Here is a 19,841-nt window from a genome sequence, read left to right as displayed (position 1 = left end):
TTTCTTTCTTGTTTTTTCTTTTTATTTAATGTGTTTTTTTTTTGTTTTGAGCAAAAATTTGTCTAAACAGGCAAACGCAAAAAAAAATAAATAATTTATGGTTAGCGCATTGAAATGTTTGATAAGAAGAAAACAAGTAAAACAAAATTATATTTTGTGTACGATTTGCAAAACACACACAAAAATATTCTTTTATAACAAAAATTAACTAGTTATACACAAATTAAAATTGAAATTTTTCTACACAAGCTGCTACAAATAAGTAAGTATACATACTTATATAAAAAAAATTAACAAGCCGTTTAAAAGTTCAGTCTATTGTTAAAGAGGCACGCCCGCATGCAACACCACCAGAAGAAGGGGAAGGAGGAGAAGCATATAGAAATGTGTGTTCGTGTGTCTGGCTGTGTGATTGCCAAAAACGAATTGCTTTTGTCACACTGTATGTTCTTTTGTCTTGGTTTGGAAGAGGAATAGGAAATTATATACTCATGTATTGGTATTTACATATTGTGTAGTTTATCAACAAAAAATGTAAACAAAAAAAAAACAAAAGTTTATATGATTGTGTATGTAACATATTGCTGTGTATGTTGGTGTATGTGTGTTGGTGTTGTGTTGTTGGTTTATATAAAATAAGAAACAGTTGGAAAAAGTTGTCCGAGTTTTGGAAATCGCAAAAAGAAAACATAAGCTCTCTCGCTCTTTCTCTTGCTGTCTATATTTATATATATAGATAAATGTATATATTAAAAAAAAGTTGCTTGACAATAATATAATTATTATTACACACAAAACGTTTAAAAAACAAAATCAAAAATCAAACATTTTACATTTGAATTGCCCCTAATTGTTTTTTAAGTCTACAAAAATTGTTTTTTTCTTTGCTTGTTATTATTGTTGTTGTTTAGGCATGTTGGTTGTTGCTTTTTGTTGCATTGAAAATATATGCGTTTTTTCTTTTGCTTTTTACGACACGTTTTGCAAATAGTTTTTTTTTTTTTGTATTTTGTGTTTTTAATTTTTTTGTTAACATAATTTCAACATTTTTTTGTTTTTAGTTTTTTTTTTTATTTATTTAGTATAATTTTTCTTGTAGAACGCTTTGTTGTTGTTGTTGGTGTTTCTGTTGTTTACTATAATAATTGTGTAATATATATAGTATATATATTTATATGTATAATAGTTTCATTTTTTTTGCCTTTTTACATTGCTTGCAACTGTTGCAGCAGCAACGGTTGCATTAAAGTAGCATTTTGTTTCCGATTGTTTAATTGATTTGATTGGATTGGAGTTGATTTGATTGATTCGTTCATTCAGTAGCGTTCGTCGTCATCAGTATTGGAGTTGGAATCATCGCAATCTTCTTCATCGTCATCATCATCGTTGGAATCAGAACTAGCTGAACTATCATCCGAGTCGCTATCGTGGCTGCCGTGATTGTTGTCGTTGTTGTTGTTATAATGGTGTTGCTGCTGTAGCTGTTGCTCTTGTTGATGCTGGTGTTGCTGCTGTATCGTTACGACAGCATGATGTTGCTGCTGCTGTTGTTGCTGATATTGCTGCGGTTGCTGTTGCTGCTGATGCTGCAAGTTATTGCTACTGCTATTCTCTGCCAGTCTTGTTGCAGCTGCGGCTGCTGCTGCGGCCGCTGCAACTGCTTGAGCCTCGGCTGCTGCTGCTTCTGCTGCAGTCGTCTGCTGCAAAGTCTTATCATAGTCCATGACCAGCTGCTTGATGTGCGCCAATTTGGCATGCAAATAATCAAATCGCTGCTTATCCTCCTGTGTGCCGCGATCATTATTGATGCGCTCATATTCGTTGACAATCTGCCGCTTGATCTGATCATAATCATCGCCGCCCCGCTGCTGAGCACCCTCCAAGCGTTTGGAGAGATCCTGGAAGCGTTTGCGCACACCTTCGACGCTGGTCAACAGTTTGCAGTACTCGACATAGTCGCTCTGAAATTCATTCTTATAGCAGCGACGCACCTCCAGCGTGCGTATCGGAGCATACTGACTAAAGTCATAGTGTGGCGCACCATCGTTGTTGGCATTGCCATCGGCATAGGCGTGAGCTGCCTCCGCCAGCTGCTGGGTGGGCGATGGGTGCTGGGGATTCGACTGCTGCTGCTGCTGTTGCTGATGATGGGACTGATGATTGCTGGCTGTCGACTCGCGATTGCTATGATGATGATTGTGGTGTTGTGGCTGTTGCTGCTGCTGCGTCTGTTGATGATGCTGCTGCTGCTGCTGATGGTGCGACAACTGTTGCTGCTGCTGTCTATCCTGCTGCATTTGCTGCCTTTCCTGTTGCTGATAAACGTTGCTGCTACTGCTGCTGCTGTTGCGTTGTCGCTGTCCATTGCTGCTGCTGTCGCTCGTGCGCTTTTTGCTGTTAGAAGCGGCGTGCGTATTGTTGTTGTATGAATTGTACTCATCGTGCGCATTGTTGTTGCTACTGCTACTATTAAAGTTGCTGCGTTGTTGTTGTTGTTGCTGATGATGCTGCTGTTTCTGCTTTTGTTGTTGTTGTTGTTGCTGCTGCGTTGTCGCTGCCGGCGCCGACTGTCGCACAAAACTTGCTGCCAATTTTGGTGGCGTTGTTGAGGACTTGCGACTGTTTGCCGACGACGACGACGACGATGACGAGGACTGGCGACTGTTGCGCTCCTGCTGCGTCTCATAGCCACTGGAACTGCTCGAGTTGCTGCCTGTGGAATTGCGTTTGTCCGTGCTCCCGTTGCTGCCTTGCTTCGTTGAGCTGCTGCTGCTAGTGCGACGACTATTGCCGCGCATCTGTTGCTGCTGCTGCTGTTGTGGTTGCTGCTGCTGCTGCTGCTCGATGCTCCTGAACTCGTCAATGTTGTCCAGCACATTGTAGCTCAAATCACTACTGTGCTCATCCACCAGATGCTGTTGCTGACGCTGCTGCTGTTGTGGCGGCGTATAAGCAGCTGCTGAGCTTCCAGTTCGACTGCGATACGTCGACGTAGGCACACTATTTAATGAGGAGGAGGAGACTGATGATGATGATGATTGCGATTGCGATTGAGGAGCACTGCCAGTTTCTCGATTGTAATGACTGATGCGCATCTTTTTCGTCTGCACCGGATTGAACATTTCATCGTACTCGATGCTGCTGCGCTTGAGACTGCTGCCACTGTTGGCGGACATCATATGCTGTCCTCCCATGCCGTGTCCACCGCCTCCTCCCGATCCCATTGACATCAATGGCGGCGGACTGCCCGTGTGTGTGGATGTCGGGCTTTGTCCGGATGTTGAGCTGCCCGCATCCGAGCTCATGGGTGGCGTCAGATTCTGTGGCTTACGACGCTTCAGCTGCTGCAGTTCCTGTTCGCTAAAGAACGGCCAATTCTCATCGACATCGTTCCACATCTGACGGCGCAAATTGTACGTATTGTGTTGTGGCATAACACTTATGTCCCTGAGTATATTACATATCATGTTGCGCTCCCGATCCTTGATGCCCTCGTGATTGAGGCGTGCAAACAGCTCGGGTTTCTTGAACGGCTTCAGTGCCAGTAAATGTATCAAACGCTCGCGTATCGTGCGACGTGAAACCTCCGACATTTTGTTACCATTTCCACCTGCTCCGTTGCCTCCTCCACCGCCGCCGCCGCTTCCTCCTCCTGATTTGGTGTTGCCATTGCGAGAATTGCTGCCATTGAGCATTTTATTGCGTCCATTGCTGCTGCTGTTGCCAGATTTAGCAACAGTTGTTGTTGTGCTACTGCTGATGCTGTCGCGGGGCGAGTTGCCGCTCAGACCTGCATAACCCTGCGAGATGCCATTGGCGAATGTGTTGGCCAGCGTGGCAGCGGCCGTGTTGCGACTACTGTTGCCATTGACTGTGCCACTGGCGCCCAACATATTGGGATTGGGTGAGCGTGAGGATAATGTTGCAGCGGCTGCCGCTGCTACTGATGTCAGACCATTAAATGGCGATGTACCTAACTTACGACTATTGTTGCTGTTAAAACTATTGCTGCTACTGCTGCTGTTGTTGTTGTTGTTGTTGTTCCCACTGTGATGCGATGCCGAAGCGCTTGGTGGCTTCTTCACCTTACGCCCAATATCCGATTGATTTGGCTTGATCTCACGTATACATTTGCTCTTCTCCGTCTCCTCAGCCCGGGCCATCTTTGTGCGCGTTGTATCGTAGACATCATCGTTGGCATGAATGCGCATTCGACGCGCCAACGCACCAAGGACATCGAGCCTCTGATCATGCTGCTGTATGCACTCCAGCGTTCCCTCCAAGTCATCGATGGTGAAGCCGAATTTACGTCCATTCTCCATGCCATTATTGTTAGCATTAGCATTACCATTGCTATCGCTGTTGGGAAGTGGAAAGTGTATGAAGCCAGTGTTGCCATTGCATTGTATTTTGGCGCATTGGCCGGGTCCCAGGCGATTGGCATGCTCATTTCTTTGATACTCCTCGATGGCACGGTACGCAGAGTCGGTGAGCTTAAGGAATATGTACTCCTTGCTATCATCGGTGTAACGGTGGCTTTGTGACATACCATAATTGCCGGACGAGAACGAGACATTGGGCAGGCATTTTGTTGATGCAATCGAATTGCTCATAACGTGTCCGCCGCGCCCCCAGTCCACAAATTGTTGTATATAATGATGATATGGTGATCACAATTGTAGTTACCTAGTCGTCGTGGTTTTTTTTTAGTATATCGATATACTCTGCTGATGTTGTTCTACTTGCTACTTAGGTTGGCTGCTTTGTCGTAGTGACGTTGCGTGGCGAATGGCAAAAAATGGATTTGATAGACAATTCTCGATAGATTTTTGTTGTTTTTGGTTTTTGCGGACACGGAAGAGCTTTGGAAGTAAATTTTGGTAACTGGAAGTTGTTGTAAATTTGTTTTTGATGTTGAAGCTTCTTCTAGACGTTTGCAGGATGTGGTCCCGTGGTCCAAAATGGCAATTGTTGGTTCAGTTGCTGTACACAATTTAATAATATTTGCTTTTAGTATGTTGTAATCGTAAATAAAATTTACGTTGTTGCTAAGACGTGAACAGAGGCAAATGCATTTGATACACACACGTACGCACACACAGACATCAAATACACACGCACACTTTGATACGAAACTGCTCTCTTCAGAGTTGTTTTTTTTTCTTGTTGAGCTGAGCTGCAAACTTGCTACTGTTGTCGTTGTTGTTGCGTTTTTCTTTCTTTCAATTTTTGTGATTTGAAATGCAGGCACTAATACAAACACAAAACAAATCACACGCACAACTCTTTTTTCTTTCTTTTTTTAAATAATTTTCGTTGTTACTGCTTGAGAATTTCACTTCCGTATAGCTCTCATTTCTTTCTCTCTTTCACTCGGTCGCTCTCTCTCCAGGTACGCTCTTCCACTTTCAAAAAGTCTGGTTCATATTTGCACTCCACGTTGTTGCTGCTCTTTTTGTGTGTGTATTTGTGTGCTACTTGCAAATAACACAATTTCTTTTGTTAAATAATATGGTATGTATTTTTTAATTGGGTTAAGGTAGGCATGTATATTCAATGCTCTTGTTGTTGTCGATTTATGTTGTTGCTGTTATTGCCGTTTTGTTGCTGCTGCTGGTGATTTTACATGTTTGCGTGCGAGGCGTGCGAATGATGACTGGTGTAACTTTTGCTTGAGTTGAAAGTGCGACTCCTGCGCCAGGTGCTCAAATTGTCTTTGTGTGTGTATATGAATCGCTCAAAAGTCAGGCGGCGGCGGCAGCCATAAGCAAAATCAAAGACAGCAGCGCAGCACTGCGCGCAGAGCGAGCAATCAATGCTGTTCGCGCACACACACACACGTACGCACTCACTCACTCACACTAATATGGTTACACGTCGCTTGACTGCTTTTGGTGGTGTGTGCGCGCTCGCTCGCTGCTGGTTTGTTGTCTCTCTCGTTCTCTCGCTCGCATTGATCGATGTGTGACAAAGCGAGACAACTGCTGTTTTGATTGGCTTCACTACTGTTGTTGCTTGCTGTTGCTGCTTGATCTTTTTCCTTTTTTTTGCTTTTTGCTAAAAATCATCTGTGTTTGTACGTTGATTTTTTTATATACATATATATTTTTTCTGCTGCTGTTGCTGCTTATAATATTTTTTGTCCACTTCTATATTAGTTGCATATATGTTATTTCTCATGTGTGTGTGAATATCTTTTTCTTGGCAGACACACACACTCGCACTCTCACACACAGTTGTATTATCCGATTCGAAATTGAAGGCACAGAGTTCAAGCACTCGAAATATTGTTAATTTTTAATGCCTTTTAACCACTTTTTTTGTTTTTATATTTGTATTTGATATCGTTGTGTGCGTGAGTATAACGTCGTATGCATGCGAATATATGTATGTGTGTATTTTGGGTTTTTACGCCAACACTTTTACTCAAGACATTTTGGTGCTTTGGAATTTTGCTTTTAACACATATTTATTTTTGTTTTTGGCACTGGAATTCTCGATAATTGAACGTATTGTTTTTATTGGTTTAGCAATTGATTTCCTTTTTATTTCATATGAATTGAATTTAAGAAGTGTGTGTGTCCAAGGTATCTTAATCAACGTACAAAAGGTATCTGCTAAATGAAATCGAAACGAGTTGCTTTCAAGTGGTTGCCGTCGTCGTTGTGCTGCTTTGCTGCTGCTGCTGTGCACTCGTTTATTATTACACCACTCACCGCCGCCCCGTGGACAATGCTAAGACAGTCAGGCAGGCAGAGACGTCGACGAGTGTGACGCGACGGAGCAGAGCAGATCAAGCAGGCAGTTTTCGTCGTATCTCCCTCTCTCACACACACATACATATGGGTGCTCAATTTGCCGCTCTTTAGTTACTCTGCTACTCTCTCGCAGCACGCTTGCTTTGCTTCTTTGCAGTCTCGACGTTTCGTTTGAAATACGTTGTACGTGCCTTGTATCACTTGCTGCTCTACTACTGCAAGTAGTATTTTTTGTGGTTGTTGCTGTTTTTTTTGTAATGTAGTTATTATGGAAGTGAAGCGTAGAGCGAAGATGAAAACAAGTTTGCAATTTAATGTGCGCACTTGGCACTCTGCCGTCGCTGGCCGTTGGCCATTCCGTTATTCCGTTTACTACTCGAGGTTCTTCTCTTCGCTGTGCTCTCTGCACGTTGCTCTACTCTCACGCTCACTCGCTCGTGCTCTCGCTCTTTCTCTTGCGCTCTTCGAGATTGTCGTTATGCGTTGACTTTACGTTTTTTTTTTCTTATCTACATTTCGTATGTATGTACGTTTCTTTCTTGGTGTATTTGTTTATTTGTCTGCCTCTGTGTGTGTGTATCACAGAAAAGCTTGTGGCTCGTTGCACGTCTTAGCAAAAAAAATACAAAACTTTAGCTTACTTTGTTATTGTGGTTGTTGTTGATCGCTGTCGCAGAGAACGTGTACGTGTGAGTAATTATCTCACAACTGTTGGAAAAGCTACAGTCGCAGGGCACGCGTCACAATAATATATGAAAACAAAATACAGACATAAGCTCAATACAAATAATAAAAAGAACACAAGAGGCCCAGTGAAATGTACTTACAATATGTCTGTATATATTTACATTTATACGACAATAGCCTTTGTCGCTTTAGTAGATTTCAGCGACGTTGTTTTTTGTTGTTATAGTTTGCTTGTTGAAACAGCTGTTTTGGATCTGCCACCTGCGCGATGCGATGTTCTTGTTATTGCGCTCCCACCACGTCACACGCAGAACTTAAGGTTGTTGTTGTTGTTCTCACGCTGTTACTTGGCACGCACGCAGCAAACGTAAACCTTTCACTCTGCCTCCCGCTCTCAGCCAACAACACAGACACAAACAGCCCAATCAGCTGTGCGCTCGCTTTGTTGCTCAGCTAAACTGTGCTGCAGTGTTGAACAGTGAATTTATCGGCTTGTTATCGGTCGGCCGCCAATCGATAGCCAAGTGCTGTTACGCGCACCACGAAAAAAGCTCTTCAATTTGGACAATAAAGTTGTTGCTGCTGCTGCCGATTTCTCTATAAAATGATTACCAATTGCAATGAAAATGACTTCCTTATGGAATATACAATTCATTAATTTTTTCGTACTTAGTGGTGGTTGATAATGCTGCTGCTGCTGTTGATTGTTGTTAATTTTGTAGTTGTTGATTGTTGTTGTTTTATGGCCGTGGTGCTGTTCTCCCTTTTGATTTCTGCTTTTACTGGATCTTTGTTCAAATTATGCTTTGATTTTACTTTTATATTCACTCTACACTTTTTGGAAAGAAACGAATATGTTAGAATGCACTAGTTTCTTTTCATTTTTCAAATTATTTTGTTTTCCGTTTCCTTGCCGCTCCGTGATTCTCTTTTGAATTTTACTTGTGTATGTGTGTTTTTGTTCACTTATGTATATTTATTTACGTTACGCGTCCGCGATCATACGTTTGGTTACGTACAGCTCAGCTGTTTTATGTTTACGTTGCATACCGTTACGCTACACATTTTCTCTTAAGGGCTCTTTGCTCTCTCTCCCACTTCTTCGTTCTCTTGCCAAAGAGAGTTTATTAAAGAGAGTGTGAGAAGCGTAGACACCCGCTTCGAACTTTTCTGCACGGCAATTGTGTTTGTTGTTAATTCGTGTTCACTTTTGACATTTTTGCATACAAAAATTTTCCGCTTTCAGGTAGTTTTACCGTAGACAGAGATCTTAGCCTATGCGTTGTATATGCGTGTACGTATATGTATGTATGTGAGGTCGTGTGTTCGTTCGTGTCGTGTCGTGCCTGCTTTTTTTGCCTGCTGTGGTAGGCTCATCTGTTTTTGTACTAGGAATTTTAGCTACCCCACACTCATCACGCTCTCTACGTGAAAATGTGTTTTACATTTGAGGAATTTCTGTGTATGTGTGTATATGTGAGTGCAAATATGTACTGCGGTAAATGGTCATAAGCAGCACACCTGACGATCTTTTATGATGCGGATTCGAATTCGGATTTAGGCAGGAAGCAACTAAAAATCTGGCGGCAGCAGCTGTCAAACAAAATGCGACAAGCAAAAACAAAGTCATAAAATGGCAGGAAAGTATGTTTGTCTCTTTTTCGCATGTATTGTTGTCTGTCTTGTTATTCACTGGATAATAGCAGTTGTTGTAGTTGTAGTCGAACAGGATGAGATTTATAGCAAATCGCAAAAATTTTAAAGCTCATAAAATCGCACACACATACTAGCAACCAACGCTGACAAACTCCACAAATAAAAGCTGTGAGCCAAGGTAACAACTTGAAGTTCATTTATAACAAAAAAAAAATAATAATATAATAATGTTGCCCCTGGATTGTTGTTATTGTGTATGTGTGTCTCTGTTTGTCAGTTTCAATAACAACAAATTTGCAGCCAACGTTTTAACAAATTAGCCGAAAAGTAAAAAAACAAAACCTAAAGAGCAGTAGCACCAACAACAACAAATACAATTTCAAGTTTGAAGCGCGCGCGCGACGCTAAGTCGGCGGCCATTTGTTAAAAACGTTGTCGGTTCCTCCTCCGAGACGGCGAGCGAACGCCGCTTAAATAGCATTGAGAGCCCAGGCGAACTCAAAGGCCAATGCACTGCGCGTGACGACAACAGCGACGACAACGTGACACGAGACGATGCGAGCGAACGAACAGTATGGAGAGAGGGGGAGGGGAGGTCGATGCCTGTATGTTTGCGTCTTTGTGTACGAGGACTCCACGTAGCAGACAACAACAGCTGGCCTCAGGCTTCAAACAATAACAGGAGCAACAACCACCGAAAAAAGAACCCAAAGAAATACATACTGAATGTACTATAGATGTGTGTGTTCATGTATCGAAACCTATGAAAAACGTGTGAACGTGTGCAATGGCATGCTCAAGAAAAAAGAAGGGCAGTAACAAAAATCTCACACGCTCCTAAATAGAATTAAATAATACACAAGTACACACACACACACACTCGCATCATATTAGTGTGACCAGTGCAGCTGACAGCTGTGTAGACAGTTTTTGCTTTGTGCGATGCGCTTCTTTACAATAACAAAACAAAAACAACAAGAACAAATCCATTGATAACAATGCCAAACGAGAGCGGTCGGGTGGGCGAGCAAGACAGCGACAGCTACATAACACTATGGCACAACAACTAAGCGAGTTAATCTGCGCACCGGTGCCCAGTGTTGCCACCTTCGCCAAATCGATCGAAACTCAGTTGAATCGATAAATGGGCAGAACCACCACAACAACTACAACCCAAGCGCATTAAAGACACATTAACGGCTCCACACACTTACATCCATATGCATATATGTATTTATGCAAATGTATGTAGGTTTGTGTGCACCACAAAAATACGTGCAAAGCATTTAAAAATGTAAATTTTATAAATGCGCTGATAGGCACAGTGCTGAAACAGATGTTCAAAAAAGTTGTAGGGCAGGAGAAGCATCAGCAGCGGTAAACCAAAAGTCGAGTAGTAATGCGACAAAACAAAAGAAACGACAATTTTCGATACGATTAAAGAGGGCGCGCGTTGGGGAATGCAAGTCGCTCTCTCGCTCTCGCACACGCTCTCTTCTTTAACAGGCATGTAAGTGTGTATGTGAGAGTAAAATGAATAATCAATTGTCGTCGTCGCGTCGCCTTCTCTCTCTCCCTCTTAGAGGGTAATTGCCCACACGGGAATCCCAAAATGCCATGCAGCATTTTGTGCATTTCCAATACCCACGATACAACAGGCAGCAGCTCAATTTTCTCGACAAGACCAAACACACACATGCATATTTTATAAGTATATTATGGCAATATTTTGTATATTCAACACTTTTGCTATTTTTAGCACCAGAGGAAAACAGCAACAACAACAATAACATCAGCAATACCATTATTAGGAAATGTGACTCACGATTCAGGCATCACATCAAACAGAGTGTGAAAATATTTATACTATATATTATATTGAGAAAGGCGTTAAATGGTGTCGCATCACTTGACATGCTCGTTATTGAGAAGAAGGGTTGTATAAATAAATACAAAGCTTAACAACAAATACAATTTCATAATGTATTCACTCACAGACTATGAAAAATGTTTACCCGATAAACGTTATTTATACAGTTATGCGACATTTTGCTCACTTCAAAATTCACTCGAAGCAATTATTTATTATTATAGTTCACTGCAGATGCGTCATGAGTCAATAAAGAAACCTTACAATACATACAAAAATAATATGCAATTTACTAGGTTTTTATAGTGTCAATGCGGGGAAGCCCCATGTCATAATTGCAAGTAATAAAAGAAATACATTTTTTTATAAAACCTTCAGCATATTTTTTAAGGTATTTCATAAAATTTGAAATGTATTTCATAATAATAAAATGTGGTATTGTAAATTAATGAAAATATAATGATTCCATAAAATATATTTGCAAACAATATCCATAGAAGAAAAGTAATTTGCAATTTTGCAGTCAAAATATATTTTAAGGTCAATTCATTAACTTTTTTCACCTCATTCTAAATATTCAAGGCCAATGAATTCGAAACAAACTCATATCGGGAGTCCCAATGAGATATCATCGCGTTCTTTGCTTGTTTGTACGATACAAAGTCGCAAAACAAACACAAAGCAAACAAACGCGTACTCGACTCGTACAATGAACTGTGGCCTGAACGGACTCGCAGTTCGCCCTCTCACAAAAGCAACAACAACAACAACAACAACTATGACGATGACAAAAACCAATCAAATTATAAGCGCCACCTGGAAGATCTTGTTGAACAACAGCAACGTTCATTGACCGATTTAAGCAACAACAACCCGATGTACATTGCATAATTTGCAGCTTTGCTTTTTCATGATTACAAAAAAAAACAAAAAATGTTAAACGGAAATGCGTTTGTTTTGGACTATCGCAAAATAATTGTAATCAAAATGGAAAAAATAAAACATTGACCGTGAATGGGCAGAAATTTTTGTTGGTTTCTTATTTATTTTGATTAGATTACAAACGCGTGCTGTCGTGCACTCTCTCGCTGCCGAGTTATGTATGTGGATAACCTTATCTATTAATTAGAAAACTTTAAGTAAAAGAATTACTCAATCAACTCGACGAATAACGAACGAAAAGCAGCTGTGCTATTTTGGCTTTATACAAAAAAAAACAGCACAAATAAAATAAACTTTAAATGTGGTTTACAAATTCTGGTTTTATGTATTCTGCTGATTGAAAATCGACAATTAAAAATGTATTTAAATACAAGAATAGATCGAAAGATGCGGGGAAAAACATAAAGGAGGAGCTGAAACCAGTTTTCAAAAACGCTGCATAAATTAAATTATCAACAAAAAACGGACGAAATTGTGTGTTCTAAGAAGATCAACAAAAATAGGTTTCTAATTATAATTTAGCCAGTTCTTAAAAACAATTCATTTAAGCACTGTTATATAATATAAGAGAAAACATTTTCATAATCAGTCTATGTCGAAATATAATTATGGGAAATTACAACAATGTTCCAATTACGCTAAGAACTGGTTCAAAAGGTTCGAACTGATTATGGGGCGAACTTGTTTATTTTTGCATTTAATCCAACCTTATAGGTTTAAGACTTTACACAAAACAACTATCTCACTTTGTCTTGTTGTGTTTTCGTTTCGTAATGTTGTCTGTCTGTCCATCGATCGAAGCGGCGATAGCTTCTGCTACTTACACTCATATACACATACACTCTCGCGTACACATAGGCAGTCAGACGACGAACACAACAAATACATGTGCATGCTAATCAGCAACAACACCCAAAAATTAAAACCAGATTCAACAACAGCAAAGCTAGAAGGCTCAAATCGTAACGAAGTCAAAGCTGCTGCCGCAACTCAGAGAGGGAGAGAGAGAGAGAGAGGAGCTATGACTGAGTGAGCGGTAAACTAAAGTAAAACCAAAGCAGAGCTTGTTGAAGCTTTTGAAGCTTCAAAATCAAAAACTTGTCTTCCCAGATTCAGTTGGATTATTTCTTCTTATTGGATTGAGACGCGTGCGGCGCAGGCGTGAGGAAGGGGGAGAGACAGAGACGAAGATAGCACAACATGGTTGGCAATTTCGAACTGGACTAAAAACGGACTCACAAACAGTAACCAAAACAGACAGCAAAAACAACAAAAAGAGAAGAGAAAAACAAGTAAGAAAGCTACAGTCGAATATGCGCGACTTTGAGATACCCGCTACGTTAATATAAAAGTATTGCTTTGCAAATTACTTTCCAAGTATATAATCGAATATTCATAAAATTCTTAGAATCAAGAATATAAATAAATGCCATCTAAAATGAAAATTTTATTTTCGATGTATATTAATATCATTAAAGTTCTGAGGAACCAGAGTATTTGTATTATCTCAAACATTAGTAGAGATTTGATTTTTGAGGACAGACAGCAGAAGGTTGTAACACATATAAGAAGATTGCCACTAACTAGTAACACTCAGGTACCCGATGCTTAACGGGTATTTAAAGAGACGTACAACGAGAGATTGGTGTTACCACGACAGGGGACTGACTGGTATTCCCCACCCCCTCAGCAACAGCAACATTCAACTCTCTCAATCTTAAGCGCGCTGTCAGTATTTTTATTTAAAAATTCATATGCATGTATATTTACGATTTGTATGCGGCATCATTATATTATGGCTATATCTTTGAAAATGACTGAAGGTCAGCCAAATTGAGCGTACAATCAACTTTTTAATATTTCATTATACATTTGCATGTTGTTATTATTTTGTTATCGTTGTTGTTGTTGCTGGCCCAAATGAGAATGCATTTTGCATGAAGAATTAAGAATTAAGAGTTGAAGTTATTATTCGTCAATTGCAATCAAATTTTGCTATCCATCTAACTTATGTTACTAAATGTTTTTCGACTTCTTTTTTTTATCACTCGCATTTTTTCCGCAGTAAAATGCTGTGTGTTAATTGAACTTCCGCAGAGTTCTCGCTGACTGTTTACGGGGTTTTTTTACTGTGCCATTTCTATGTCTGTTTAGGCTGGCGTGTGTGTGTGTGTCTGTCTGTCTACATATTTGTGTATGAGTGTGCCCATATTTGTTTAGCTTTAAAAGTAGAACGTCAGAGCCAGGTCAGCCCTCACCTTCGTCTTGTTTGTTTCCGGTGTCTTTTGTCTGTATTCAAATTGTGAAATATGATGGAATAATTACAAAACGTGATGGAGAACATTGGATTTGGTAGCTTTAACATGTTTTTTGTTTGCATATTGTTGAACAATAAAAAACTAACTAACCTAAAATGAAAGGAGATCATTGGAGCCCATTTCTTCTATTTATTTTGTACATTCTATTGGTCACACTGGCAAGCAAGTTCAACTCAAACGCACGAAAATTCACCTCAACCCACCACTTGTAATGAAAATAATAAAGCACAACCACGAATAAGAAACCTCGGTATGCACAAGTGAATAAAAAAGATACGAAAAATTATATAAACATTATAGGCAGCGTAAATATGACTAAAGCAACCGCAAAGCAGCCACGACCACAACAACAACAGCAATAACTGCAGCAGTAACAGCGACAGCAACAACGATATATAACAAGTCGGGTGGCAACTACAAAAACGAGGGCCGCGCAACACAAAAAATACCAACAACAATAACAGCAACAGCTTTGACGACAGTAACAGCAGCAGTTGTTGCTTTTGTCGGCTGCTGGTTGGTAATTTTAATGTTGGTTTTATTTTCTGGTTTCTCGGCTACGAAACTATGCCAAAGTTAACGACGGATTACAATAATCAAAAAATATGTATATACATGCACTATTACAATAAGTGCGGCAATTATTCACCAAGTTGGCAACGCGCGCTCACGCCGTCCACATGCCGACAACAGTTTGGCAACACTGCCCAATTAACTGTTGTTCCTCCCATATGAGATGACAAACACACGTCAATAATCGATATCGATCTAGTTAACTTGAGGGATTGTTTAAAAATATCTGAACGTTGTACATATGTTTTTTATGTAGTACATTATAAATGGATTTGACACACCCATACAGTACAAAAACAAAAAAATTGGTTACCTTCCTTTTCACATCAAACTATTTTTGGTAACAACTGAAGCAAAAATTGTGTTATATACACACATCCAAACATATGTATGAACACACGCCGCCCGATAACAATTACAAAACTATTGAACCAATTAAGTAAAGGTCTATATAAAAAAAAATAAAATTAACAACTACAACGGCAGCTATGCATGTTTTCCAGCGACAAATACAAAAAGGCCCCCGCACAAGTATGCGGGCCTGTGTGTGTGTGTGAGAGAGGGAGAGCACCACTTTTGTTGTGTGCGTGTGTAGGTGAGAGCTTGCAAAACCACAATGGCGACAAAAATAGGCAGGCAGACAGGCCCACGGGAACGAGACAGAGGCATAGATACGTCTCATACAAAGACATGTACATATATGCATTTGTATGTATATTCAGTGTACCTAGAAATGTACACACAAATACATACATATGCTTGTAAGCGTGAGCAAATTGAAGTTTTGTCATTTTCGTTATTTTTATTTAACTCGTGTGCAGCACTCTCAATGCGTAAACATTCCCATATGCAAATATTAATGACCTTCACTTTCACCTCTTTTTTTTATTATTGCTGTTGTTGTTGTGTAGAGGGCTGAGGCCAGAGCAAAAAAAAGTGAGAGAAGCGTTAATTAAACGCAGCTATAAATGACAATGTTGAATTTTATTTATATGTATGTAAGCATTTCTGTTTCCAAAATTTTAATTTTCACAAGGCGAGTTGTTGTGGGCGCATGTAAGAGTAAAGTACACACACACTCTTACACGTGACAAATGAAGTGAAACAACCATAAAATAGCAGCACAGTAGCTACACATATACGCACAAACATATTTATAATGAGAAGCGATACGGCCTTCTCTGCTCGTGATCGGGCAACGAAAACAACAACACAATTATAGTAAATAGGTGAAAAAGACAACAGCGCGCAGTTGCACAAATATAAAAAGCAACCACAAAGCACAAGCACACACACACACCCCTACACTAGCATACATACACAAGGTATTACGGTAATCAATGTCAAACGCTGCTGCCGATTTCATTCGCATGCACAACAAGCAAGCAAAGCAGCCATAACAACAACAATATCCGACTGTCTGTCTCATTGTATTTTTGTGTACTTGTGTACAAGCACAAAAGCAATTTAAGAGCAATAGCAACTGACACACACAAGCACCACAGCAACACAGATTCGTGTTAAATGCTAAAATGAGAAAAGCACCTACACAACTATAACAACAAACAACTTCGACGAGAGATCCGCTCTCTGAACTACACACATACATATATGAGCATGTGTAAGTCTCTTTTTGTATGTTTATAGGTGAAGACTGATAGACAGAATATTTAATGGACTTTTTAATAAAAACACACTTGCAAAGATCAAGCAAAGATCTTTCCAAAACATTTTGTATACTGTACATAAGTACAAGTACTTAAACACGTGCAATTAATGTGAGTAGTAAAAACGTTGAAAATGTCAACTTTAAGCACTCAAATCGAGACATGAGCAGTAAAAAAATAACGCCACTTGTTGTTGGCATAATTAAATGCAGTATGAGTGAGCGTGACAGCATCAGCATGCATGACTATCGTTCGTCAATGCCTGCCTTACTCTCTCGCATACCCGAAACCAAAGCAAGATCGACACACACACAATCACAAAGCAGACACAATACTTTCACTTCTTGTATTGAATTTTATTTCGGTTGGGGCGCCACACGCAGTTGTTATTGTTGTTGCTGTTATTGTAGTTTTTATATCTTTTCAACAGATTTATGCAAGTTTTCTGTTTGTATGTTCACACACATGCATGTATCAATGTGTATGTGTGACTCGACTCGTTGTTGGTTGTGTTGTGGCCCTCAGCAACAGTGAGCGAAAATACAAATTATAGAAAATCAGTGTGTCCACACACATACACGTAAATAAAACAACAACCGACAAAGGTGGGTAAAAGAAACAAAAATACCGCGTCGTCGTCGCGTGTAATCCGATCGAGTGAAAGAGAGATATACATTTGTTGTAATTGGGTTATTGAAAATTCATTTATCTACCATCTGACTTACTTTTCTTATTCTCGAATTATGTACGATCAAAATGCTATAATAAAGTATTTTGGAACAAGTCTTGAGACACAACTCAAAGCTTGTTCAACAGCTTTGGCTGTTTGACCTCAAACGTGATGATCATATTGTTTGATAATGTATGAGTGCAGCAGCATTATTCAAATTCAATCAGTAGAAACGACAGTTTGTTGCTGACACTAAATAAATGTTAATATTATTTGCAGCTTATCTACGTAAGCAACAAAATAACAACATGGGTTAAACAGCACTTTACACCTGACTACCAAAGTATCGTCTGACTTACTCTCTCATTCGCATTCACTCTCCCATTTCCTTGGTCTTTATTTCTCTCAATATGCAGTGCAATACTGCAATATATTTACACTCACACACGTACAATGGAATGGAGTGCAATCGCTGGGCGCTCCTACCTTCAATCGTCGTCTCTTTCTCTTACGCGACGACGACGTTGGTTCGTCTTAGCTGTCACTGACAAAGCTTTTAGCATTTTCAAATATGCGATTTTAATGCACAACATTCAAAATTAAACACTTTCTTCTTGTCAAATAGAAACCTAGCAGTAAAAACATCAGATTGGAATGGACATTAGCAAAAATTTAAACAAATTAATTCTGGTGAGAGCAGCCATCGAATTGATTTTGTTGCTTTTGTCGTGAATTAGGCCTTGCCAACACCACTATTCCGCTCTCCGTCCCCCATCAACCAAGCAACCAATGACGATATGCGCATACACAGCAGACAGCTGTTGAAATGTTTAAAGTGGCGAAATAAGACTATAATGATAGCAAACGAAGTGGGAGGGAGGCAAACATATGCATGCGTATATAGAGTGGATACCTTACGCTGACGTCAGAATGCAATATTTGTTTGATGCTCCAACAATTTGCATAGATATGCTTTCGATAGCTGTGCCATTGTATATCGATAACATACAAAGATGTGCGCGGCGCACACCACATGTTAAAATTAGACTGCCCACGTTTGATTTCTAGGATAACTTCTATACATCCATACAGACGCACAAACACACATACACGCCCCCCTCGTTTAATGCAACAGCTTTGATAGAAAACAACAAGAAAATACGAGAGGAGCATCGTAAACTGTATGCCGCCGGGCTGGGAAGGCAAGGGAAGAATCGAATTAACGAATTAACATACATATGTATGTTGTGCACAAAAAGGGGGTTGTTGCTATAGTTTATTGTATATTCGTTACATGAAGCCGGCGTTGGTTGCCTCTTCTGTTTTCCACACACCACATTCCAGCAAATTCTCAGTTCGTTCGTTTGCTCTTCTTTCTGCCACCCTCTGTTGCTTTTACTTTGGTGAGTAAGTAGTTGTGGTTTTTCTTTTTATATTTGCTTTTTCGTTTTTGTTATTTGGAAGTTAAAACACTTTTGCAATCGTCATACATACATTTAAAGGTTGATTGCGGCTGATTTAAATTTGAGCTTGTATTTGTTATTGGAAGTAAAATTATTTATAAATTAATTGAAATCGCGTAAATAACGTTGTTGTTGGCAGCAGCAGCGACACGACGACGAGTGCGGTTGTTGTTGTTTGCTTGGCTGTTTTTGGTGGTTGAGCACGAGAGAGAGCGAGAGCGACGGGCCGACGACGAGGACGAGAGCTGCTGCTATTGCTGCTGGAGCGCGCGCGTGCATAACACACTCGTATATACACACACATTTACAGACATACACATACAAACGCTAACTCCCATCAAGTGATGAACGGTGGGAGGAGAGACGAGCTTCTCTTGGCGAGCAAACGAGTCAAAACTCACACATGCAAGCAGACGTAAATATGTATTGCGATGTGTGCATATGTATTGTATGTGTGTACATATGATGTATGTATGTATATAAAATATAATACACGGCTGCGTTAATGATATTGAACGGCGACTCTGTTAAATGTAAATGGTGGCAACTGTCTTTGCCACAACTTTTAGACGGATTGACTAAACGACGATCCGACTGAAGACGACGCACGCACACACACATACTTAGAAGTGGAGAAATCAATCAAACGCATTACGAATACGAATCCACGGCATTCGACGGATAGAAGGGAAGGCAACGGAAAACAATGTATAAAATTTGACAATATTGCAAGTACTGCACATTTTTTTTCTTTTTTTTTTTTTTGCTTCGTTTATTCTTGCATTTGCATACATTCGCATACACATGCACACACATGGCTTTGTGTGTGAGATGTAAGTATGTATTATTTTTAATTTTTTCTTACACAATATATATAGATATATGTATTTTTCAATAGTTTGCACACACTTTATGTTACACTTAATTGAGCTCTTTGTTTTGTTGTTTGGTTTAATTAATGCACGTATTCCCCTTAATTTAATTTTTCTAGTGTAATTTACAAATGTAATTTGAACAAAAAATTTTCTTTAGTTCAAAGTCAGAAATCACGTCATGGCTGCCACGTCCAAGCAACAATGAATCGTAAAATTTCCAAAGCAGCCCACTTCACGCGGCGTTATCGTCGGTTGCTTGCGGTTGCGAGTGCGTTTGTGAGCAGCCGAGAGAGAGTGAGCGAGTAGCTGTTGCCGAATATCGATGCGCAGGTCTCACTTTACAGTGTATACACACTGTTTTT

At 39.9% G+C, this 19,841-nt stretch overlaps 2 protein-coding genes across 4 annotated transcripts in view; both read right to left on the bottom strand.

The window, feature by feature from the left end:
- LOC133841798 (chromodomain-helicase-DNA-binding protein Mi-2 homolog) overlaps positions 1-19,841 on the bottom strand; it is a 28,889-nt gene that overhangs the window by 7,900 nt on the left and 1,148 nt on the right. The window lies entirely within an intron of this gene.
- Positions 992-19,757, bottom strand: LOC133841801 (RNA polymerase II elongation factor Ell). Of its 3 annotated transcripts, none has more exons than XM_062274544.1 (5): positions 19,470-19,757; positions 8,115-8,279; positions 7,586-8,042; positions 7,400-7,478; positions 992-4,983 (listed from the first exon to the last, which is right to left on the bottom strand). In XM_062274544.1, exon 5 carries the CDS (start codon positions 4,611-4,613, stop codon positions 1,317-1,319), a length of 3,297 nt encoding a protein of 1,098 aa, XP_062130528.1. In that variant the 5' UTR covers positions 4,614-4,983; positions 7,400-7,478; positions 7,586-8,042; positions 8,115-8,279; positions 19,470-19,757; the 3' UTR covers positions 992-1,316. The 3 variants fall into 3 exon arrangements, with proteins under 3 accessions (XP_062130528.1, XP_062130529.1, XP_062130530.1); XM_062274545.1 differs by having other exon boundaries at positions 19,514-19,757; XM_062274546.1 differs by having other exon boundaries at positions 8,115-8,274; positions 19,514-19,757.

The sequence above is a fragment of the Drosophila sulfurigaster genome, chromosome 3, assembly GCF_023558435.1.
Source record: "Drosophila sulfurigaster albostrigata strain 15112-1811.04 chromosome 3, ASM2355843v2, whole genome shotgun sequence".
Lineage (NCBI taxonomy): Eukaryota > Metazoa > Arthropoda > Insecta > Diptera > Drosophilidae > Drosophila > Drosophila sulfurigaster.
This window is presented reverse-complemented; position numbering and strand designations above follow the sequence as displayed.

What these genes read in the sequence shown, in the direction of transcription:
- LOC133841801 (XM_062274544.1), bottom strand. Translation starts at nt 4,613, where the DNA reads ATGAGCAATTCGATTGCATCAACAAAATGCCTGCCCAATGTCTCGTTC.